Source organism: Trachemys scripta, chromosome 2 (genome assembly GCF_013100865.1).
Source record: "Trachemys scripta elegans isolate TJP31775 chromosome 2, CAS_Tse_1.0, whole genome shotgun sequence".
Lineage (NCBI taxonomy): Eukaryota > Metazoa > Chordata > Testudines > Emydidae > Trachemys > Trachemys scripta.
The window spans coordinates 254,525,524-254,552,180 of record NC_048299.1 but is presented as its reverse complement, the minus strand read 5'-3'; the positions used below and the strand labels follow the sequence as shown (position 1 = coordinate 254,552,180).

Below are 26,657 nucleotides of genomic sequence, written 5' to 3'. Positions count from 1 at the left end.
GTCAGCAGTTGATCTAAGAAAATCTGCTAGCAGTTATAAAATGTTTTGTGTTTCCCTTCCCTGGAGTTTTTCTTGTACCTGATGGATAATTGAGGATCTCCTCATTTTTTTCAGCTTTAACCCACCTTGATGTATTTTAAAGGCCAATGTCCTTTCATCCAGAAAGACTGGATGGTACTTTATCAAAATTTATCAGTGCCTTTCCTTATTCATCTGGAGGAATAACTGTTGAGTGACACAAGTCACTGTCTCTGCTCAGTATTTGAGCACCACCATATCTTCACTGTACCCTGCTTCAGCTTGCTGGGAAGTGAATTGTGAATCTCTGCCCAACAGGGCAGAGAAATATTATTTCTTGTTTGGAAACATATGGAACATATTGGAAGTGTTTAAAGGAAATTGTTATGGTTGATTGGCCACAAAATTGAACTACCTTCACAAAGGTTCATCTCAGCTAGACCCTCAGGGGTCTTTATAAAGCACTTCTTCTCCTATGTAGAATTGCCTTCACAGATCTCCACTCTTGCAGTCACACTCTTTGCCATACAAATCCAAGAGTGAGAATCTGCGGAGATAATACCATTAGAGAAGTTAAGTTATTGGTAAGTAACTTAGATGACCTTATCACTAAACACAATGTGTGTGCCCTATTGTGCAGTACTTTTTATTTTCTGTATTTCTACATCATAATATTTTATAGTATCATGAATTATTGGTTTAAAAAAATAAGAACAGTATAATAAAAAAAATTGCAAGCAGAACTACTGTCAAAATATATCAATTTTTGGACCAGATTATTATCATTTAAGGAATATTTTTCCATTAATGACCTGAACAATTTCTCTTGGAAGAAAGTTAATGTTCACTTGACATTCAATTACATCTAATTAAATGTGTAAAGTTGAGTAATAGTTGAGACCCATATAGTATTGCATAACTATATAACATATATTAATACATAACTCAATCATAGACAGATAAGGGAGACAGTATTTCAGGTATTCCCTCAAAGCAATATTGTACTTTGGGGAGGGAAGAGAGCAATTATCTTCCAGATTCATGGTCATGCATTTTTCTCTTGATATAGGTTTTATCATAGAGTAGATAGGAACTTGATGAGCCTCAGACAGGGCTGTGGCATAACCCTTCGCTCCCCTCCATTCCCAATAATCAAAATACTGAGGCATTGATTCAGGAAAGCAGTTACATATGTACTTAAGCCCATCCCTGGTTGGGGCAGCACTTAAGCCCAAAACTTTAATAGACCTTAAACACGTGCTTAAAATCAAGGGCCTGAATCATATAAATTGAATATGCAGAGTAGCTTTCTGATACTCTTTCTGTTCCCTATGCACGCAAATAAATGGTGTCTCATCTAATCACAGCTAAAATTCAGAATTGTGTATGCATCCGTTCAAGGCTCCTACCATTTCAGTGCACATTATCCTATTTGCTTTGTCCTGGGTGCAGAATATAAAAAAAGCTTCATCAATTTCATATACATATATTTTGAGGGGCAAAAGTCTACACTTACTACAACTGAAAAAAGTCAGAAGACAAAGTCAATCCATTAAATATAATGTATTACCAAAGTAGTTTGTCCATTCTATTAGAAATGAACCAAATCTGTGATTTTATTTAAAATTGTCTTTTTAATAAGATTTTTTATTTTCTAAGACAATTATATTGGCAATGAAATATGTATTCAAACTATAACATGACACGTTCAGAATATACATCTTAACACTATATTTCATAAAGAAGAAATGTGCTTCAGTAGTAAATGTTCTGTTGACTATCCACTAAGAGTATCGGACAGGGTAGTAGCTGTCCCATACTCCTACTGTGCTTTTTCCCTTCTCATCTGATTCTTCCTGGTTCACCTTATGTTCTTCAGAGCAGCCAGCTTGTATCTGAATTTCCGCTATGGGTAATATTAGTTAGCAATGGCTCGCTTACAGCATCCAGCTTTTCCACCATCCTATTGGTACCTAATTCCTTTCTCTGCCTTTGTTTTTCTGTACTGTTTAAATTATTTTTCTTCTACCTTGCTTGGGTAGAGTAGAAAGGTCTTGCCCAAGCATTCTCTTTGTCTTGGACTACACACTTCCCTTTTCTGGTGCTTTAACTTTTCTCTTCTAAGTATAGATTCATAGATTCTAGGACTGGAAGGGACCTCAAGAGGTCATCAAGTCCAGTCCCCTGCCCTCATGGCAGGACCAAATACTGTCTAGACCATCCCTGATAGACATTTATCTAACCTACTCTTAAATATCTCCAGAGATGGAGATTCCACAACCTCCCTAGGCAATTTATTCCAGTGTTTAACCACCACTTTTTCCTAATGTCCAACCTAAACCTCCCTTACTGCAGTTTAAGCCCACTGCTTCTTGTTCTATCCTTAGAGGCTAAGGTGAACAAGTTTTCTCCCTCCTCCTTATGACACCCTTTTAGATACCTGAAAACTGCTATCATGTCCTCTCTCCGTCTTCTCTTTTCCAAACTAAACAGACCCAATTCTTTCAGCCCTCCTTCATAGGTCATGTTCTCAAGCTCTTATTCCAATACTTATTCCATTACTGGTACTGATTTCAGAAGCAAAACAATCTATCATGCTTTTCCTTCAAAGATCTTGGAGGAGTTTCCTAGATTCAGTTGTTAAGGTTTTTGGTTTGTTTTCTTTCAGTTATAACACTTTTGGCAGTAAAATGTATTCTTTGGATTGTTACAAAAACAAAACAAAATACCTAATCAACTAGCCAGTTAACCAACCCTATAAGATTCTGAATAGGAAATAAAATCAGAAATTAATGTTTGCTTTCTGCAATAGATGCCTTTCTGTTTGTAGCTAGAATTCTCTGAAATGTCATTTCCATTCTTATATGGTCTATTAATGAACTTTCTGTTTTGTTTCCTTAACTGAAATTCTGAGATTTGTTTTTTTCCTTTTGTGTTTTTCCCTCTCTGTTTTTTCATACTGGAATTATGTATAATCAGTCTTTCTTGTTGAGAAACAAACTTTAAAGATTTGAATTTTGTGACACATCTAAAATTAAGCAGACCCTTGTTTCTTTCCTCTTCGGCTCCTTTTCTCCTCTTCTCTGTTTCTGCAGCAGATCACATAACAAGTGAATGTAAGATATTAGGCTATTCAGTTACACACACAAGCACAGGCTAAGATAACTTCGCTAAATATGTGTATAATAGAGGTTTGCTATTTTTTTCCAGCATAGTTGAATACTTTTTAAAATACAGTACTTAGTTTTTTGTCATGTTTCCTTTGCATTCCAGGTGTAACAGTTAATACCTATTCTTGTTTGGATCCTGGTATACCAGTTCATGGACGTCGTTACGGTCATGACTTCTCTATTGGTTCCACTGTTTCATTTAGTTGTGATCAAGGATATAGGCTGAGCCATGAAGAGCCTCTGCTATGTGAAAAAAACCATTGGTGGAGCCACCCACTCCCAACTTGTGATGGTAAGAATGAATTAACTAGGTATAAAAATTTATCTATGCCATGTATGTGTTTTTCTGAGACATTAGGAACTCTGATGTGCCAATATAAAGCATTTAAGTTTAAGAACAAAGAAGCATTTTTATATAATGTACCATTTTGTACAGAAATATTTATTTAAATATAGAAGCAGCTCATTGAACCTGTAGATAATAGCGGTTATATCTACATTAGAGTGTATTTTACCTTGTTAATTGATTTGCCAATTAACTTAAGGTATTTAACATGTTACTAAGGGCTGGGTGAATAACTGAGTTGTTGTTGCTGGGTTTTTTTAATCAGAACTGCCAGTGAACTGAAAAAAATCAGTTTGGGTTCAACAGAATCAAAATAATTCCGAATTTTTTGGCAAATTAAAAAAGTCCACTTTGGGTCATATGAAACATTTCATTTGACATGGAATATTTTACTCCTGGGAATTTTTAAAGGACTAGACTCACAAGACAGGAATTGTGGGGAGGAGGCGGTGCTGATGTCCCCCATATAACAGTGGATAAAGTGGAACAGCTTAACCTGGAGAGATTGAGATAGACTTTCTCCAGAGTACGCTATAGCCCTATACTCTTTTAGGAGGTGGGAGATGCATGTTTAAGTCCCTGTTCCACATCACGTGGGGGGGGGTGTGTGGAACTGAACCTGTCTCTCCCACATCCTCAGTGAGCACTTCCTCCTCCTGTGTAAGAAAAAAAATATCGTCTGAAACTATTTGGTGAATTTGTGTCAAATTCACAATTAGTTTCAGGTTTGCAAAAACTGCACTTTTCAATGAATAAATTATTCATCCAAATATTTTAGCCAGCTCTAGTCTGATCTTCTCTCCCACCCCTCATTTATTCCAGGAGAGAATCACAGAATCATAGAAGATTAGGGTTGGAAGAGACCCCAGGAGGTCATCTAGTCCAATCCCCTGCTCAAAGCAGGACCAACACCAACTAAATCATCCTAGCCAGGGCTTTGTCAAGTTGGGCCTTAAAAACCTCTAAGAATGGAGATTCCATGACTTCCCTAGGTAACCCATTCCAGTGCTTCACCACCCTCTTAGTGAAATAGTTTTTCCTAATATCCAACCTAGACCTCCGCCTTTGCAACTTGAGACCATTTCTCCTTGTTCTGTCATCTGCCACCACTGATAACAGCCTAGCTCCATCCTCTTTGAACCCCCCTTCAGGTAGTTGAAGGCTGCTATTAAATTCCCCCTCACTCTTCTCTTCTGCAGACTAAATAAACCCATTTCCCTCAGCCTCGCCCCATAAGCCATGTGCCCCAGCCCCCTAATCATTTTTGTTGCCCTCCACAAGACTTTCTCCAATTTGTCCACATCCTTCCTGTAGTGGGAGGTCCAAATCTGGATGCAGTACTCCAGATGTGGCCTCAGTAGTGCCGAATAGAGCGGAATAATCACTTCTCTGGATCTGCTGGCAGTGCTCCTACTAATAAAGCCCAATATGCCGGTAGCCTTCTTGGCAAAAAGGGCACACTATTAACTCATATCCAGCTTCTCATCCACTGTAATCCTCAGGTCCTTTTCTGCAGAACTGTCGCTTAGCCAGTCAGTTCCTAGCCTGTAGCAGTGCATGGGATTCTTCCATCCTAAGTGCAAGACTCTGCACTTGTCCTTGTTGAACCTTATCAGATTTATTTAAGCCCAATCCTTGAATTTGTCTAGGTCATTCTGGACCCTATCCTTAACCTCCAGTGTATCTCCTCTTCCTGCAGCTTAGTGTCTTCTGTGAACTTGCTGAGGATGCAATCCATCCCATCATCCCGATCATTAATGAAGATGTTGAACACAACTGGCCCCAGGACCGACCTCTGGGGCACTCCACTTGATACCGGCTGCCAACTTAGGGTGACCAGATGTCCCAATTTTATAGGGACAGTCCAGATGTTTGGGGCTTTGTCTTATAAAATTGCCTATTACCCCTAACCCCATCCCGATTTTCAATGTTTGCTCTCTGGTCACCCTATGCCAACTAGACATCAAGCCGTTGATCACTACCTGTTGAACCCGACAATCCAGCCAGCTTTGTATCCACCGTATAGGGTACAAATGTGGTTGGGTATCCATTTAACGGGTAATCACTTAACTTCCAGTAAAAATTCAGGTGAAGATACAACTTCAGAAGGAGCTGAGATCTAGAGTCACTTTGTTTGTGTTTGACTTCCACAAGACTGAATTTTCCCAAATCTCAACATATTAAATTCTTTATTGCTGTGTACTTGGGCTATCATTGAACCCTGTTTCCCATTCTGGCAGCCTCAGCATACATCAATACTACTTCAGAGTTGACGACTATGTATATGGATATGAAGACAGGTTTGAACGGCAAATTCAAAGTGTTGCCCAGTACTACATCTGACATTTTGTATAAAAGGTCTTCTTTTGAAACAAGAGCTACAATGAACTCCCTGTCAGATGAGAAGATGGTGTTCACATGAAATTTTCACTCTGAATGTTTTCCAGCAATTAATTATTGTCTCAGCCTGGTTATTGCATTTGGAAGGCCTGATACAGTTCTTATCACCCCTTTCTTGATTACATTTGAGCTATTTTTCAGCATTAGTTTCCTATCTTTACCCCATTAATAAAAATATTTATATGGGTGTAGAACATCTTGTATAACAGTATTATTAGAAGAAATCTGTTAGGTTAGCATTAGGGTCTGTTCAGTATAAATCCTGTTGCTTACTGTTACATCACATATATAGAGCAGAAGGCACTACTCTTATTATACAAAATTGCCCATAGAGTTAATATCTGCTGATATTGGATAGGAAGTAGAAAACTGAGGATTAAAGGTTAATGAAAATAATAAAGAAGCTGATTGACTCAGAAATGCATAGATTATTATGAAGAAAATTATTGCATTATTCATGATCTTCCCTATTGCAGTTTTTGGTATATATCAGCTTGGCACCTGACTTTTTTAATTCAGCAAACAATTCAGGTTTGAAGCTGAGATTCATTTGGAGGTGCCATGAAATGTTGATTGTAAGCATTTGCATTTGCAAGGGTGGATGAGAAGCTGGCATTCTGACGTTTTGGGATACACTTCATAATAGGGTATCTCAATCACAGTCGCACTCTTTGAGTGAAGAGCTGTAGATCTCCCTTAGCCCTCCAAACCAGAAAAACTAATTTATGCTGAATAGACCCCATATATAGGGGTAATGTTTTCTTATGTTGCTAGGCACTAGATGCTTACCATCTAAAACAAACAATGTTAACATGCTCTCTGTGAATAATATGCTCTGCTGTGCAATAACCTTACACATTGTGATACATTTCTTCTTCAAGATGCTGAACTAGCATGCAATTCATCAAGTAAATGAGATTTTTTTTTCTCTAGAGCACATTGCTAAAAGGCAATTGTCCATTGAATAAATATGCTTTAAAGGCAGGATTGAGTGTATTTATTCTAGTAAATTTCATCAATTCATGGTTACATTAATTTTAATTTAATTGCTGAATCTTTAACTTTGGAGTGATTTATATATAGGACTAGGTCTAGACTGGACCTTAGGGAAGTGAACATTTGCCCTGTGGACTTGCATCAACAACGTTTTGATTTAAACCGTACTTTTCTGGGGAGAGAAAATCCTGTAGCAACTCTTCCCATGGAGTGTGTGTAAATATTCAGGGTGTGGAGAGGAGTCGGTAGCAGAATATCTCTGCCTTGGCTCCTCTTCGAAGTAGAAGAAATATGGATGGAGCCCTTCCTATTCCCTGGAAGAAAATAAATTCTAAAATATTTTATATTTGTTCAGTGCTTACATGTTATAGTGATGAATGAAATAGAAAAGCCCATGAAGAAATGAACAATTCCTTATTCAATACAGAGCATGGAGCGTGTGCAATAGATAAGGTTTTCTGCACATTGAGTATATATAAAAAAAAACAACACCCTAATTCTGTTAGCACCATCCACCCTGTGCTCTGAATGAGGTTGGGTCACTAAAGGGGAAAAAAAAAAGTATGTGATCCTAAAATTACAAGGTGTATCATAGAATCATAGAAACATAGGGATGGATGGGACCTTGAGAAGTCAACTAGCCCTCCTGCACTGAGGCAGGACCATCCCTTAGAGTTGTTTGTCTAACCTGTTCTTAAAAACTTCCAGTGATGGAGATTTCACATCTTGGAAACCTATTCCAGAGCATAGGAATAGTATAGTTATAAAAGTTAAGAAGTTAAAGTTATAGTTAAAAGGTTTTCCTAATGTCTAGGCCTCAACTGGAGTATTGTGTCCAGTTCTGGGTGCCACATTTCAGGGAGGATGTGGATAAATTGACGAGAGTCCTGAGAAGAGCAACAAAAATTATTAAGTATCGGGGGTAGCCGTGTTAGTCTGTAAAAACAACAAGGAGTCTGGTGGCACCTTAAAGACTAACAGATTTATTTGGGCATAAGCTTTCGTGGGTAAAAACCTCACATCTTCAGATGCAAATTATTAAAGGTCTAGAAAACATGACGTATGAGGGAAGATTGAAAAAACTGGGTTTGTTTAGTCTGGAAAAGAGAAGACTGAGAGGGGACACAATAACAGTTTTCAAGTACATAAAAGGTTGTTACAAGGAGTAGTAGAGAAAAATTGTTCTTCTTAACCTCTGAGGATAGGACAAGAAGCAATGGGTTTAAATTACGTCAAGGGAGGTTTAAGTTGGACATTAGGAAAAACTTCCTAACTGTCAGCGTGGTTACACTGGAATAAATTGCCTAGGAAGATTGTGGAATCGCCAACATTGGAGATTTTTAAGAGCAAGTTTGACAAACACCTGTCAGGAATGGTCTAGATAATACTTAATCCTGCCACGAGTGCAGGGGATTGGACTAGATGACCTCTCAAGGTCCTTTCCAGTTCTATGATTCTATGATTCTAAATCTCCCTTGCTATAGATTAAGCCCATTATTTATTGTCCTACCTTCAGTTGACATGCAGCACAATTAATCACCAACCTCTTTATAACACTACTTAACATATCTGAAGACTATCAGGTCCCCCCCTCAATATATTTTTTTCAAGACTAAACATCCCTAGTTATTTTTACCTTTTCTCAGAGGTCAGGTTTTCTAAATGTGTTATCATTTTTGAGGCTCTCCTTTGTACTCTCTCCAATTTGTACATTTTTTCTTAAAGTATGGTGCATAGAACAGAGGAAAATACTTCAGCTGATGCCTCACCAATGCTGAGTAGAGTCAGACAGTTATCTCCTGTGTCTTACATATAACATTCCTGTTAATACAGCCCCAAATTATATTTGCCTTTTTCACAACTGCATAACTTTACTGGTTCATATTGAACTTCTGATCCACTAAAATCCTTAGATCCTTTTCAGCAGTACTACTGCCTAGCAAGTTATTCCCCATTTTGTAGTCGTGCATTTGATTTTTCCTTTCTACATGCAGTTCTTTACACTTATCTTTATTGAATTTCATCTTATTTATTTAATGCCAATGCTTCAATTTTCCAAAGTCATTTTCTATTCTAATACTGTCCTTCAAAGTGCTAGCAACTCCTCCAAGCTTGGTGTGATCCATGAATTTTATAAGCATACTCTCCACTCCATTATTCAAGTCATTAATGAAAATATTGAAGAAGAAGAATAGACCCAGGATAGACCTTCCGCCATACGCTCCATCTAGATATTTAATAGATACAATGTGTGCCCTTCTGGGATCTCACCTGAAAAATAATCACTAACAGTTCCAAGATTATTTCAACTAGTTCTTTAAGTTCCCTAGGGTGAATTTTGTCAGGCCTTGCCAACTTGTGTACATCTAAGTTATCTAAATATTCTTTAATCTGTTTTCCCTACTTTACCTTACGTTCCTTCCTCCTTATTGTTAATAGTAATTATGTTAAGCATCTGGTCACAATTTACCTTTTTTTAGTGAAGATTGAAGCAAAATAGTTATTAAGCGCTTCAAACTTCTTTATGTTGTCCATATTCTTTATGTTCTTTATGTTCTCTTTTGCTAAAAGTAGTGGACCTACACATTCCTTTGTCTGTGTCTTTCTCTTGCTCCTAATATATTTATGGAAACTCTTAGAAACTGTTAGCAATTATCTTTGAGAATTCATGGAGAATGGGTGAGGTTGCAGAGGACAGGGGAATGGCAAACATAGTACCTATCTTTAAAAGTGGAATAAAAAGGAGCTGGGGAACTATAAAACAGTCATGCTAACTTGAATACCTGCAAAGATACTGGAGCAAATTATTCAACTATTAGTTTATAAGTACCTGAGGTTAATAGGCTTTTAAGGAATAGCCTACAGGGATTTGTCAAGAACAAATTATGCCACACGTAATTTCTTTCTTTGACAGGCTTACTGGCCTACTGACCGGGGCCGAGGGAGGGCAGGGGAAGATGTAGATATGATATCTCGATTTTAGTAAGTCTATTGACATTTTCATAAGCAAACTAGGGAAATATGGTATAGAGGAAATTAGTATAATGTGGATGCAAAACTGATTGAAAGACCATACTCAAAGTGTAGTTATCAATGGTTTGCCATCAAACTGGAGGGATGCATCTTGTGGGATCCTGCAAGAGTCTGTCCTAGGTCTGGTACTATTCGATATTTTCATTCATGACTTGGACGATGGAGTGAAGAGTATGCTTATAAAAGCTGTGAATTTGTGTTTTTCCATATTACTTTTCCAACAGATATTTGAGAAGTTAGAATCCACAATTACTACCAGGCCATATGTTTTGGATATTTCTATTTTTTTGTACTAGAACCTCATCTACCTCCTCCTCCTCCCAATTTCATGGTCTGTACTAGATTTCTACCATGACACCACCCCTGTTTTTCTTCTTCTATCTTCACCCAAAAGACTTTCATCTGATCTGCTTCCTTCTGGACCTCAGAACCAACATATCTATTCTTGTTATATAATGCAACACCTCCTTCCTTGTTTTCTCCTACCTATTCTTCCTAAACAAGCTGTACCCTCTATACCAATATTCCAGTTATGAGATTTATCCCACCAACTCTCTGTAATTCCAGTTAAGTCATAAGTACACATTTTTAAGTCAGCAGGTCCAGATAACCTGCATGCAAGAGTTTTTAAATCATTAGCTCAGGAACTTGCTGGATTGTTAATGCTGATTTTTCAATAAGACTTGAAGCAGTGTGGGAGTTTCAGAAGACTGGAAGAAAGCTAACGTTGTACCAATTTTAGAAAGGGTAAATGAGATGACTCAAGTAATTATAGGGCTGTCAGTCTGACATTAATCCCGGGCAAAATAATGGAGTGGCTGATACAGGACTTGATTAATAAAGAATTTAAGAAGGGTAATGTAAATAATGCAATTCAACATAGGTTTCTAGAAATAGATCTTTTTTTGTGTTGAGATTACAAGTTTGGCTGATGAAGGTAACACTGTTGACATAATATACTTAGACTTCTCTCAGGTGTTGATTTGGTACAGCATGACATTTTGATTAAAAACTAGAATAATATAAAATTAATATTGACACACATTAGATAGATTAAAAATTGGCTAAATGATAGGTCTCAAAATGTAATTGAAAACCGGGAATCGTTATCAAGAGTTTCCAGTGGGGTTTTCACAAGGAATTGGTTCTTGGCCCTACAGTATTTAACATTTCGGTTAATGACCTGGAAACAAAAAAAAATCACTGACATCGTTTGCTGATGACACAAAAATTGGGCGAGTGGTAAATAATGAAGAGGACAGCTCACTGAGTCAGAGCAAACTGGATTGCTTGGTAAATTGAGTGCAAGCAAACAATATGTGTGTTTTAATGCAGCTAAATGTAAATGTATATATCTAGTAAAAAAAGAACATAGGACTTATTTATAAGATGAGGTACTCTATCCTCGGAAGCAGTGATTCTGAAAAAAGATTTGATGATCATGGTGGATAATCAGCTTGCAGTGTCACACTGTGACCAAAAAAGCTAGTGCAGTCCTGGGATGCATAAATTGGGGAGTTCTGAGTAGGAGTAGAGTGGTTATTTTATTTTTATATTTGGCACTGGTGCGATCACTGCTGGAATACTGTGTCTTGTTCTATTGCCCAGAATTCAAGAAGGATGTTGATAAATTGGAGAGGATTCAGAGAAGAGCCATGAGAATGATTAAAGGATTAGAAAACATGCCTTAAAGCAATAGATTCAAAGAGCTCAATCTGTTTAGTTTAACAAAGAAAAGGTTAAGGGATGACTTGATTACAACACGGGGAACAAATATTTAGTAAAGGGCTCTTCAATCTAGCAGAGAAAGGTATAATGCTGGAAGTTGAACTTAGACAAATTTAAATTCAGAGTGGAAATAAGCCATAAATGTTTAACAGTAAGACCCATTGAAACAATTTTAAAAGGATCATAGTAGAGTCTTAATAACTGACAATTTATTAATCAAGATGAAATGTTTTTCTAAAAGATATATTCTAGGAATTATTTTGTGGAAGTTCTCTGTCTGTTATACAGGAGGTCAGAATAGATTATCACAATGGTCCCTTTAGGCCTTGAAATCTATTAATAATTTAGCTTGTATACTACAACTTTCAGTTCTTCCTGTTTATTCCCCATTTGCCTTGTATTGGTGTATAGATATTGAGCAGATTTCCCCCTGTGTATTCCCTCTTTTTACTCCTTTGACCCTATTGTGTAATTTACGTTTTCCTCTCCCCAACTAGAAGTCCTATGTCAATGTCACCATTTTTTATACCTACTTTTTGGCTTTTGATACATAAATCCTCTGAACTTTGGTTAAACACCTCCTCACTAGATTGAAAAGTTGCTGTCAAAAAGGCTCTTCCCCTTCTTGGTCAGGTAGACCTCATCTCTTCCCAGCAATCCTCCTTCCTGGAATAACAACCCATAGTCAACGAATCCAAAGTCCTCCTGTTGATACCATTTGCGCAGCCATGCATTCATTCATCTCCAGGATGTGTATCTCCCAAACTGAAAATACCACCTGTGCCCCCAACCCCTTCACCCTGGCTCCCAGAACCCTGTAGTCACTGCTGATCTACTGAGGTTCATATCTGTTGGTAGCATTAGTGTCCATATTAATGAACAGCATGGCATAGTGGTCAGAGGCAGAGGTGCCAGAACTGCTGGGGGGAGGCCAAGGGATCCACGGCCCCACTACTTTTAAAAGTTTGCAGACTATGCCCACCCACTTTTTAACATGGGCGTAGTTTGGGAAACTGAGATGGCATTGCCCCCCAAACTGCAAGCCTTGAATAGGCATGGATCAGCTTCCCCATTGCAAAGCACAGCCCAGGCCCATGGCACCATCCTCTTCTCGGTGGGGTTGATGAGGTGGGCCTTAGACCCCCATTGCCATGAGGCTCAGCCCCTGTAAGTGTCTCCTCTCCTTTCCTCCTCTTTCCCCCAAGGCCCTGCCTCCTGACCAGGCTGGAAGCCAGAGCTGGACTGTGATGAGAGCCTCCCAGGGAGCCCTGGACCCTCCACCTGCCCTGCCCGAGAGCAGACCTGGGTTTGTGTTTCTGCCCCTGGGGCATGTCACCCAGGCTAGGTCGAGGGTCTGAGTCTCCCCACAGAGACCTGGGCTCCCTGGGGGGCTCTTACCACAGCCCAGCTTTGGCTTTTGGCCTGGCCAGGAGGCGGGGCCACAGAGGGGGTGGGGCTTTGTGCCCCCCACTACTACCGAGGTTTTCGCACTCCTGGTCAGAGGGCCAGATGAACCTTGGCAGCTTTTCTGTAACATCTTGGATGCTGCAGGCAGGCAGCACACCTTCTGGGATGTCAGGTTAAGTTGGCAGATGGGTTCCTTTGTCCTCTTCAGAAGGGAGTCCCTATCCACCACCACCCTACTTCTCCTTCTCCTGGATGTGGTGGCCTCGAACCTCTCAGCTTTGTGGGCAAATTGATCTTCTCCTTAGCCACTGGCTCTGCTCCTCTCCTCCTGTTGCCAGTACATCATACCATGTACTAGGAGACCTGGGTGTGGGCCAGAACACTGTCTACTGCCCACTGTCTATTGCCCAGCAGCCGGTCTCTTCAATGCAGAGCAGCTGGTTCTCCTTCCCATTCTTGTGCCTTGATAGTCTCTAGTTGACTAGCATCCTGGATGTCTCCATGTATATCCTGTCAGTGAAGTCCTTGTGTTCCTGTATGTTATGCAGATGAGTTCTCTTACCTATTTCATGTGGGACCCCATCAACAGATAACTCTCACACCAGGTGGTTCCTCCTGCTGAGCTTTCTTTGGCAGGGACATGCAGGCCACAATTCCAACAAATCAAGACCACAACCTGTGTTAAAGCCCCCCAGGATCAGGATACCTGTCTGGTCAGGGCCCCCACAGATACAGGCAGAGGAAGACCTGGCAGTGGTGTTGGTGACTCACTGTTTTCCTCACATTGTGGGTTCTTCCTTGTAGAGGACCTGTAAATTGAAGAAAAATACCTACTTCCCTGGCTTCCTCTGCTGGTGAACTTAGCTGGCTAACTTCCTAAGTCTCTGAGCTGCCTTCATCTCACAAGCCACATCATAGTGCATATACACAAGGGCAGAGTTAAGTTTCCATGGACAACCTTAATTCTGGCATTTCCTAACTTTGCTACTGTCATAAACATATGGCTACCGGTAGCATAAAATCCTTTCTTACCCTGTAAAGGTTAATCCCTCCTTTATCTGTAAAGGGTTAAGAAGTTCAAATAACCTGGTTGGCACCTGACCAAAAGGACCAATAAGGGGAGACGATACTTTCAAATCTGTGGGAGAAGGTCGTGTGTGTGTGTGTGTGTGTGTGTGTGTGTGTATGTGTGTGTTCTTTTGTTCTCTCCGGGTCAGTGAGGAACCAGGGCAGGGAAAATACATCTCCCTAAGCCATATCTGAACTAAGCATCTAATATTACAGAAATAGTAAGTAATAGTAAGGAAATGCATTAGATTATCTTTTGCTTTAGCCTGTGAATTTTCCTTGTGCTAAGAGGGAGGTTTAGCCCTGGTTTTGTAACTTTAAAGTTTTGCCTAGAGGGGAAATCCTCTGTGTTTTGAATCTGATTACCCTGTAAATGACCTTTCATCCTGATTTTACAAAGGTACTTCTTCTACTTTTTCTTTATAATAAAGTTCTGTGTTTTTAAGAATCTGATTCTGGTCTGTGCTCACCTTGCCTTCCCAGGAAAGGGGGTGAATAGTCTTGGGGGGATTTTCGGGGAACAGGAATTCCAAGTGGTCTTTTTCCTTTAATCTTTGTCTAACTCGCTTGGTGGTGGCAGCAGTACTCATCCAAGGACAAGGAAGGATTTGTACCTTGGGGAAGTTTTTAACCTAAGCTGGTAGAAATAAGCTTAGGGGGTCTTTTATGTGGGTACCCACATCTGTACCCCAGAGTTCAGAGTGGGGAGGGAACCCTGATAGCTACCTTAAGAACATTCCTGTAATATAAGGGTTTTGTATGTGGGTGATATTATATATGTAACACACACACAAAATGGCATATAAAGATACTTCTGAAGAGCATATTTTTTTACTTTGATTGCATCATGTTGTACCTAATAGCATATATTTCCATACATTTTTCTTAAAGACAGCAATTTATTTTGAGGAGAGTATTTTCATATTTTTCATATATAGGACCTGATTCTCTAGTGTGCTGCAACAGTTGTATGCTGGTGCAACTCCATTGAGTTAGATGAGTTACACCACTATAAAACTCTTGTAAAAGAGTGCAGCATTAGACCCACAGTCTTTATCAGGCCATAATGATCAGTTCTCATAATTGGCAACCCAGTAATTTGTGGACTCAAGCGCTATGTGGTGTCATATTCTGGATAGCCATTGTGAAAATACACACATACAGAAAAATATAAAATGAAGAAGTTGACACCAAATTATGCCTGGATTCTGGCTTCCATCAGGTCAAATATCCCTTTTTGTCAAAGTTAGTGGCTGCATCTCTTCTATATCCATACAGCCGGAAAATCCTACACATTGTTTTTATTTAATTTATTATGTATATTTAGTAATGTGTGAAGCACACATCTCAAAAAATAGTATGGGGGATGCAATTCAATCTTTTACACAATTAGACAAAAACTGGAAACAATGTCGTGGATGGATAAATGGATGGATAGATAGATAGTTTAGATAAAGAACAGCCATTCTCAAAGAACTGTGAGAATAAGCATTCAAAAAAGTTGTTATATCTCAGAGGAAGAATTAGATTACTCTGAGCTCTGCTCAGGGAAGTATTATCCAGTATCTCCTTTCTCTAGTTTTACATGGATCACACTCAGACCATTCCCATTTTTACCTAATCCACACCCTTACCTATGGAGGTGAATGTATTCTCCTGAATTTTCTGTCCATAATCCTTTCACAATGACTAGCCATTAGGAAGCATCTTTTTCTTCTGACAGAGGTTCTCAAGTGTTTTCCTGTGTGGCTATTCTAACAGAATTTAGCCTTAAGCTTTAACAATGTAATATACTAAAACAAACAAACAAACAAAACAATGTAGACACTCTAGTCGAGTGATGGGCAACCTGCGGCCTGCGGGCTGCATGTGGTCCATCAGGGTAATTTGTTGGCGGGCTGTGAGACAGTTTGTTTACATTGGCTGTCCGCAGGCACGGCCGCCCACAGCTCCCAGTGGCTGTGGTTCACCATTCCCGGCTAACGGAAGCTGTGGGAAGCGCAGCTGTAAGCAAACTAATGGAATATTAGTGTTAATATATTTTTTAAAACCCTAGTTATTTTAAATATATTCTTGTTTCATCTTGAGGATAAAAACATTTAAATTTACCTTTAAAACTATTTCTTGACTCTTGAATTCCAGAAATTGATTTTAATTATTTAAGTTATTTATTTATTTTAAATAACACTGAAGCTACTAGGATAGATTAAATATAATGGAAATTGGAGAAAATGCAGATTTTTTTGGTAAACTGTTCACAGCTTTACTTATCATCTGCAAGGATTGTAGTAATAGAGTTATTCGGTACTAAACAACAGATTTGGCCCCTAGTGATGCTTAAAATATAGCAATTCTCCTATTTCATCATAACAAAAAATGCTAATAAATGTTAATTTTCATTCAACATTACAATTAAGAATAAATGTTGCTCCATTTGATCTTCATTTACATTAAAAAATAGAGAACATCAGCAAGAAATATTGTTGCAGCCAGAGGGAGTGAATTTAATGTTTATATTAAAAACACGCAGATGGCCCAAATTAATTAACAAACATGATTTTGCAGTATAGTGAGGAACACATCAGAGGGATGTGGAAAAGAGATTATACTCTTTTTGTTGATGGGTTACTAAAATAAAATTACATACACTAGAAAGTATATTGCTGATAGCATGTACCCATGGCACCTACCCTAGCTGTGGTGGTTGACAGGTTCTCTGACCTGTCCTAGGTTTATTCAGGAGCTGTTCAGTAACAGAGCTCTTAAGTCATGGGTACTCCTCCATTTCTGAAGGAGTTTGTTGGGAATTCCCTCCTGAAGTATATCTGCCTGGGTACCTCACTGGCAGCCTTTAGAGCAGTAGTTCTCAACCAGGGATCCGGGGCCCCCTAGGGGCCATGAGGAGGTTTCAGGGGATCCTCCAAGTAGGGCCAGCATTAGACTCACTGGGGCCTCGGCAGAAAGTCGAAGGCTCGCTGCATAGGGCTGATGCCCAGGGGCCTGACCCTGCCACCTGGAGCTGAGGCCGAAGCCCGAGCAATGTGACTTTATGGGGGCTCCTGTGGCATGGGGCCCCAGGCAGTTGCCCTGTTTGCTACCCGTTAACACCGGCCCTGGCTTTTATATACATAAAAATAGTTATTGTGGCACAGCTGAGCTGTGGAGTTTTTATAGCATGTTGGGGAGACTCAGAAAGAAAAAGATTGAGAACCCCTGCTTTGCAGTATGCTGCAAGGCCAGTCTTTTCTGGCTGATATGTCCACAATCATTTGAGGTCCACTCCATTGCCATACCATCTCAGACATTCTACTTTCTCCTCCCATTTCCTGTCACATTTGGATCTTCTGAGAATGGAGGACATTTGGTGTTGAAGTGGTTTGATTTGTGTGGTACTGGATTTATTTGGCTATTTGGGGGGATTTGATCTAGCTGATATTTTATAATTGGCTTTTAAAAATATATTTCCCTTTCTTATAAGATACGTACACAGTGTGTGAAAGTCCCTTTATAAATAGGTTGTCAGGTTAAAGTTAAGCATATGATGAAATGCTTTGCTGGATTCGGGTGTAAATGCATTTTCATTTTCTTATTTTCATCCTATAACTCTTCCTTATGTCTCTGGAACTTCTTTCTCTATGTTTCTTGCAACCATTAATAATCATTATTTTTAATCTTTTGTAGATAGTTGTTTCCTTCTCTTACATCTCATTTAGGCAAGCTATGCATATTTATTCATCTTATTTATCATAAGTTGATCGTACTAACAAAGGTGTTTTTTTTCTTTTGTAGAACACTGGTGCTTACCTCTATTTTTTATTTATTTACTTTCTCTTGCCTGCTGCACTATAAATTGTAGCTCCATAAATTATTTCTCCATCTGTGGCTGGTCTCTTCTTTGCTCCCATCTGCCACCTACAGAATCTTTTATTAATTTACTTCTGTATGTGGAAATGCTGAGTGCTATAAGTTTAAAAAGGTAGACACCAGGTTTATTTTCCCTGATACTATGACATTCACTCAGTATGAAGGACTGTTGTACTTGCTTACCTCTTCTATTCTTCATTGTTCGTGAACATTCTGTATTAAAATACATATTTGTTCATTCTCTCTACTAAAAATTGCTGTTCCTTCTGTTATGTTTACCTCCACAGAGCGGCAAAATTACCTGCTGCTCCTCACATACAGGCCCACTCTTCACCTTTGGCTTTTCTTTATTGGGTGCATGATGGCAAAGGTGACATCTTTGAGATCAATCTAACCTCTCTACAATCTGGGGGTTGACTTGATTTATATCGGAGTAGAACTAGTGTAACAGAGTGGAGAATCTGGTTCTAACAACTCACACACAGAGACCATAGTTTGGAAATTCTCAGTGGTAGTTTGTAACAAGCAAAATTTCAGATGTGGGGATTTTGTCCCTAGAGGGATGTTAAACCAGTTTTGCAAGCCTGACCCCTCAGTCAGACCTAAATTCAAAACTGCAGGAAAAAGAGAGGCAAGAGCATCTAAAGAACAATGCTACCAGATTCCTCTCTCTTTAACTGGTCCTATAACCAGATGCAACAAGGCCCAGTGTCCCAGCCTAAAGGTGGGTAGAAAGGAAGAGAGAGATTTGCAGTCCATCTCCCTTTACTTTTCAGGGGTAAAGTATTAACCACATAGCACCTGTTGCAAAGTTGAAGTGAAACCCAGAGTGAAGGGTTTCAGATCTGCATGATGGTACATAGAAGCATGGCAAACTTGTTAGGAACAGTTTCCAGCCCGGAGGTGATTGGCCCCACCCTTCCTCATGACAGCGATGATGTTGATGAACAAACCTAATGATAATTATATTCATAACAAACAAGAAGAGTATATGAATTACCCAAAACACAAGAAGTGAAGCAACAAGAATTTTTTTGTCACTTAGGGCTGGTCCACACTAACCCCCCACTTCGAATTAAGATACGCAACTTCAGTTATGTGAATAACGTAGCTGAAGTCAAAGTATCTTAGTTTGAACTCACCACGGGTCCACACACGGCAGGCAGGCTCCCCCGTCGACTCCGTGTACTCCTCTTGCAGAGCAGGAGTACCGGCGTCGAAGGCGAGCACTTCCGGGATCGATCCCAGAAGATCGATTGCTTACCGCTGGACCCGGAGGTAAGTATAGACATACCCTTCGAAACAGCTAATTTTTTTGAAGAAAACTCTTACTAATGACAAAAACAAAACAAAAACAAAAAAATCCAAATCTCCACAGGGGACAACATCCTAAAAAAGTTATTTCTTTGGTTGTGATAGAATTAATACAAGTCTGACATTTTACTTCATAGGTGATTTATGTTTTCTACAGCTATACTGAGAAAAATGTTAATTTCATCTAGTGACTTCTGCTTTCCCTTTACTCCTTTTTGTTTGTTTGTGTATTTATGGATGTTCATTTTGAACAAAACATTATTCCTACCTAAGCCATATGCCCTGATTCAGTTGTTTGTATCACACATCTGAAAAGAATAGCCACATCTTATTAGTGCATTATTTGTACACACACAATAAATAGCATAGTTACAGAGAGAGCACCATTATTCCCTTTTCAAATTAGGACAGATAGAATCAATTACCAGGAGTACTCTTTATGATCCCTCTTGCAATCTCCCTCTCCTTCTCTCTCTCTCAGCCTGGCTTATCTACCTTATTTGGTAATCATTTTCAAAAATGAAAGTAAAGATTCTTTGAAGAATGTGCAAATACATGGTTTATTAATTATTAATTATTATTTATTATTTATTTTAATTTCTGTTTTCTGAAAAAGAATGAGACCAATCATGTGTATGGGCCTTTGGCTGTTAGCCCTGTTATTAAGACTAGTGCACATCTTATGTTTTGGGATCTGTCAATTTGACTTTATTGGCTAGAGATTTATCCCTTGATGCCATTGCATGCCATCTGCTAGCCTTCATATAGTCACACAGAGTGCCTGCCGCATGTCACATATGTTTTGTTGTCACCTGTGTTCTCAAAACACCCAGTGTAATATATCTTGTTTGTTAGGCAGCTTGCTGTGTATACAGACTCTGCACACTTACTACTGTTTTGGTATTCATTTTTAGCACACACATATCTACAAGTGTAAAGATGCATGGCACCAATTGTCAGTGCTATAAGAGAAGAGGGATTTCTCACAAAAACAATGGCAATTGCTGTATAATATAGGATGTCCAAAAAAATCCCTTTTGATACCTGTGCCATAGTGAGCTGGCATTCTATCTTGTAAATGTGCAAAACACCATTTGAACACATGGATCTGGATCTTGTCAGCTATTTGATCACATGTCTTTGTTATTCTGAGAATTAGGATATATTTCTTGGCCATTGTGCTAAATTCAATTCCTTGTTGCTAGTGCTTGCATATAAGATTAAGTATGTATGTCACTGTAATAATGTCAGAATCCTAAAATGCTGTAAAATAGCCAAGCAGGTCAGAATGTGGTTGTGTACTGTCATAGGGCATATCTGCCGTGTAACCTGCTGGCTAATTGTGGTGCTTCAGGTGCTCTCTGCCTTAGTTTTCCGTCTTTCCCAGGAATTCACATTGCTCAGCCCTCTGGGTTACTCTGACTACAGTCCCATTTTAGAGTACCAAGAACAAACAAAAGGTTCATACATACTACTTGGGCTTCTCTTCAGCCTACTTTCTCCCTTTAAGTCTTTCTGCTCTGGGGTGGAAGTCTGGCTCCCAGACTGCTTCCCTAGAGTCATAGAATATCAGGGTTGGAAGGGACCTCAGGAGGTCAGCTAGTTCCAACCCGCTGCTCAAAGCAGGACCCAGACAGATGTTTATCCCTAAATGTCCCCCTCAAAGATTGAACTCACAACCCTGGGGTTAGCAGGCCAATGCTCAAACCACTGACCTATCTCTCCTCCCCAGTTGCATCTCAAGCTAGCCTATTAAAAATAACAGTGTGGATATTCTGGCGGCTCGGGCTAGCCACCCACACTCAGACCCATCGGCGTGGGCTGGCTTGAACTTAGACAGGTAGCCCAATCTGCCAGCAGGACTGCAAAGCCCGCACTGCTATTTTCAAAGCACGAACGCATGCTCAGCCAGTGTGAGTCCATCTACCCGTGTTGGGAATCACACCTCATAGTTGCAGTGTAGACATGCCTTAATGGGCAGGCACTCTGTTACACCTAATTTTTGCCTAAAAAGAGAAATGAAAAACATTTATCCCACAAAGGCAAACTAGACTCATACTTTGAATAGAAATTGTCATAAGGGATGGCTCTTCTGCAGTACATTCTGTAATATAGAAGCTATGCCTGTACAGAGAGGATGATACTTAATCTTATTTTGATGACCTTGGTACAAAATGTGGGTATAGATATACAAATATAAGAAGTTTTTTTCCTGCATATTATTTGATTCTCTAGCCCCAAAATTAGGGCTGATCAGAGATAGTAAATCATTTTTCATATTTCACATAGAAATTACCAACAATTTGTCTTTAAATCCTTAGCATTTAATGCTATAAGAATTATTGAGGACCCAACAATTCCTAGGTTTTTCCCCTTACATATCCCCCTGAAAAATTTAGTTCTAGCTTCATAATTAATGATTTTGCAATTTTTCATGTTCAAAAAATCATGGCAGTTTGGTAGTTTTAGCTTGTGGAGAGAAGACAGAAAGGGAGAGAGGAATAAATAGAAAGTGACACAAGTATATAGAGAGTGAAAGTCTTGCTTTTACTGTAATCAGTGGAAGTTATACCATTGATTCCAGTAAGCCAGGGATTCATCTATAATGTATTTCTGGATAGACTATCAGGATGCTAGTTTACAAACCACACCCACTGGGTTTGTGGGATACAACCTTAGGCTGTGGTATGGGTCATGCCACATCATCTGATCAAATTATTGCTGAATTCACAAACTTAGGTGTGCCAGCTTCCAGGGTTCTGTGACCTTCCTGATTGACTTACATGGGTCTTGACTCTGATTGGCTGGCACCCATATATAAACTTCCTGCTTCCTTTCTGATCTTATCTGAGCAACAAGCCATTGCCTATAAGTTGCTGTGTGGACCCTTCTTATTTCTGTCTTTCCATCTGACCCTGCCAGCTGCCTTGCTATGTTTTTCCCTTGGATTGGCTTTTCTGACTATTGGACTTCTTGTGTGAACTCTGACCACAGATCTAGACTGCTCTTGACCTGTCTGACCTTTGGGCATTACATAGAAATGCATAGATTCACTCTTAGTCATATAGGGATGAGAGTCGCCAGGGGAATTTACACTCTGGCTTCATCTTCAAAAGTGGCATTAGCATCTGTACTGAATCCAGTAGTCTTCTGTCAGAGAGGCCTGAGTGCAAGTTTAAATCAGAAGTTTGGTCAATCAGCCTGAGGAAAACCAGAGTAGTGCTCAAGGTACAATTGGTTATTTTGGGGGTAGTAGAGAGATGTTTTAGCTAATAGAAAATGTAACATTACTGATTCTTAGTGCTTATGGAATGCCAGTACAATATTTAAATAAATAAATAAATCTCAGCTTTAACTTCGGCAAACCACATATGAGTGCACACAATAAATGAACATGACCATAGCCTGATTATTACAAACAAATCTAATGAGCAGGATATCTAAAGAGCTTCAGAGTTTGGATGCTTACCCAGACTATCTGAACTTATGGAGGCCTCAGATATTCTGTTTCCACAGCAGTATCACTGCTCTTTGTCTCTGTTGCTCCTTTGCTTGCCTACTGTAGCATGTGACAATATTCAGAGCAGTGGAGGTATTACGAGATGACGCAGAAGACCTTTAAAATGATATGCAGGGTGGATTGGATATAAATATTGTTGCTGGGATATATGTGCAAAAGACACCATGGCTGTGGTGTCTTTCACTGCCACTTGAGTTTTTACAGGGTAAAAGTAGAGTACTTATCCTGAAATTTAATAAACCTTTTGTTTATAAGTACTGCATGGGTGCGAAATATTCTAAACCCGTGTCAAGGTTATTTTGAATTCTAGTCTTATCCTCCAAAGTGCTAGCAGCCATTCCAAACTTGATGCCAACCACAGATTTTATAAGCATACTCTCTACTCCATTATCCAAGTTATTAATGAAAAGCCTGAATATTACCAGACCCAGGACAGACCCCTGTAGAATCCCATAAGTTTGACAGGGAACCCTTAATAAAATTGTTTAAACAATCAATTTGTCCTAGAGGATAATATAGTAGTAAGTAATAGCCAACATGGATTTGTCAAGAACAAATCATGCCAAACCAACTTAATTTCCTTCTTTGACAGTATTACTGGCCTACTGGATAGGGAGAAAAATGTTGATATGATATATCTTGATTTTAGTAAGGATTTTTACCCAGTCTGATGTCACATTTATGTGAGCAAACTAGAAGAATATGGCCCAGATGACATTACTGTTAAGTGGGTAACTAAGGGTTTGCCCAGGAGAGCATCCTCTGTGTTTGGAATCTTTTGTCTGTGAGAGTAGCTGATATGCTAATCTCTCCCAGAGGGTTTTCTTTTACCTTTTTTTCTTTAATTGATAACCTTTTTCTTAATACCTGATTGATTTTTCCTTGTTTTAAGATCTAAGGGGTTTGGATCTGGGTCCACCAGGAGTTGGTGGGAGAAAGGAAGGGGGATGGTTAATTTCTCCTTGTTTTAAGATCCAAGGGGTTGGATCTGTGTTACCAGGGAATTGGTGAAGAGTCTCTCAAAGCTACCCAGGGAAGGGAATTAGTACTTGGGAGTGGTGGCAGCCAGACCAGATCTAAGCTGTTAATTGAGCATAGAGCTGCTCATGCAGGTCCCCCACATCTGTACCCTAAAGTTCAGAGTGGGGTAGGAACCTCGACAGGTGTATTAACAGGAGTGTTGTAGGTAAGACATGGGAGATAATTGTCCCACTCTACTCAGCACTGGCAAGACCTCAGCTGAAGTGTTTTTCCTTGGTCTATGTGCCGTACTTTAAGAAAGATGTGTACAAATTGGAGAGAGTCTGGAGGAAAGCCTCAAAAATGATGAAAGGTTTAAAAAGCCTGACCCATGAGAACTGTTTTTGTTCCAAGTGGGATGTTTAGTTGTGAAAAAAGAAAAGTTAGGGGGGACCTGATAAGTCTTCAGATATGTTGATTGATGTTATAAAGAATTCGGTGACCAATTGTGCTCCACATCCACTGAAGTTAGGACAAGAAATAATGGGCTTAATCTGCAGCAAGGAAGATTTAGGTTAGATATTAGGAAAAACTTTCTAACTATAAGGATAGTTAAGCTCTGGAATGGGCTTCCAAGATGTTGTGGAATCTCCATCATTGGATGTTTTTAAGAACAAGTTAGACAAACACCTGTGAGGGATGGTATAGGTATACTTGGTACTGCCTCTTAAGGTCTCTTCCAAATGTACATTTATATGATTCTGTTTGCCTTTTATGTTCCTTGCTAGCTCTAGCTCACTTTGTTCCTTAACCTTTCTGATTTTATCCCTTCATGCTTGTGCTAATCTTTTGTACTCCTCCTTAGCAATTGGTTCATATTTCCATTTTTTTGAAGGATTCCTCTTTTGTTTTTCAGGCCATTAAAGAGCTCTTGATGGAGCCATATTGGCTTCTTAATGTTCTTTCTATTTTTCCTCCTTATTGGAGTAGTTTGCTGTTGTGCCTTTAATATTATCTCTTTGAGAAACTGTAGACTCTCCTGAACTCCTTTTTCCTTTAGATTTTCTTCCCATGTGACCTTACCTAACAGTTCTCCGACTTTGTTCAAGTCTGGGTTTTTTTTAAGTCTGTTGGGCTTATTCTGCTGCTTTAATTTTTTCCTTTGAATCACAAAATCTGTCATTTCATGATCACTTTTACTCAAATAGCCTTTTATCTTCAGATTCACAACCAATTCCTTCTTGTTAGTCAGACTCAAATCTGACATTGGTTTCCCCCTGATTACTTCCTCTACCCTCTGAAACAAGAAGTTGTCTCCAATACATTCCAAGAACTTATTGGAAATTTTGTGTTTTGCCATATTACTTTTCCAGCAGATGTCTGGGTAGTTAATGTCCCCCATTACTACCAGATCTTGAGTTTTGGATATTTCTGTTTGTTCTGGAAGTACCTCACCCACCTCCTCTTCCAGATTTGGCATTCTATAGTAGATTCCTGACATGGCTTTTGCGCCTGTTTCTCTCCCCTCACCCCTGCATTTTATCTTCACCCAGAGAATTTCAACTGGTTTGCCTCTCACAACTTCACAGAACTCAAGTCTATGTGTTCTTCATGTATAATGCAACACCTCCTCCCTTTTTTCCTGCCTGTCCTTCCTGAACTAGCTATACACCTATATACCAATATTTGAATCATGAGATTTATCCCACCAAGTCTCTGTGATGTTAATTAAGTCATAATTCAACTTGTGTACTGTGACGTTCAGTTCTTCCTATTTATTCCCATTTGCTTTGTGTTTTTGTATAGATAGCTTAGAAGTTGAGCAGGTTCCCCCACTGTATGCCAGCTTGTTGCTCCTATGACCCTATTGAAATTTACCATTTCTCCTCTCCCCTCACCCACACTTCTATTCCACTTTCTAGGTCACCACTTTGTATACCCACTTGTCAGCTTTTGTCATCTGCCCCCTTTTAACCTTGTTTAAAGCACTGCTCAATAGGTTGGAAAGTTGGTATGCAGAGTCATCTCACCTTCTTGGTCAGGTGGATACCATCTCTTGTTAGCATCCCTCCTTCCCTGAACATGGTTGAGGAAGCCAAAGCCCTCCTCTTGATGCCATCTGCAGAGCCACGGGTTCATTTCCAGGTTGCACATGTTGTAGCCCTGACCTTTATGCTTAACAAGAGGGATGGATGAGAACATAACCTGTACCCCAGACTCCTTCACCCTCAGTCCTAGAGCCATCTAGTCACTGCTGATCTTCTCAGAGCCATACCTGGCAGTATCATGAGTGTCCATATGGATGATCAGCATTGAGTAGTAGACAGAGGGATACATGAGTCTTTGCAATCTTTCTGTAATGTCTCAGATGTGGGCTCCAAGCAGGCATGATACCTCGCTGGACATCATGTCAGGTCAGAAGATGGATGCCTCTTTCTTCCTCAGAAGGAGACAATCACCACCCTGTATCTCCTGTTCATGACTCTGCCTGCCTCAGGGGCAGGTGCCTCCTCCTCCTCCATTAGGGTCTTCTTCTGCTGTTGCCGGGAAAGTATACTGAATCTTGGCCCCAATGGATGGGGGGCCTGGGTGCAGGGTGGAGCACTGTCTACAGCCTGAGGTGGCCATCAGCCGGTCTCCTCCCTGCAGAGTTGTGGTTCTCCTTCCCCTGTGGTATTGCTGTAGCCAATTAGCACCATCCTGGATGTCTCCATGTGCATCCTGTCAATGAAGTCTTTGTGTTCCTGGATATTACGTAGATGAGCCACCTCTTCTTGCAGCTCTCTTACCTGCTTCCTGAGGGAGTCCACCAACAAACACCAACTTGTCCCCC

The 26,657-nt window shown here is 39.7% G+C and overlaps 1 protein-coding gene across 1 annotated transcript in view; it reads left to right on the top strand.

Annotated features, from left to right (window-relative positions):
* Positions 1-26,657, top strand: part of CSMD3 (CUB and Sushi multiple domains 3) — a 1,107,808-nt gene that overhangs the window by 702,571 nt on the left and 378,580 nt on the right. Inside the window, exon 19 of the mRNA XM_034759587.1 lies at positions 3,292-3,480. Coding sequence (XP_034615478.1) covers positions 3,292-3,480 — 189 coding nt within the window. The remainder of the gene's footprint in view (positions 1-3,291; positions 3,481-26,657) is intronic.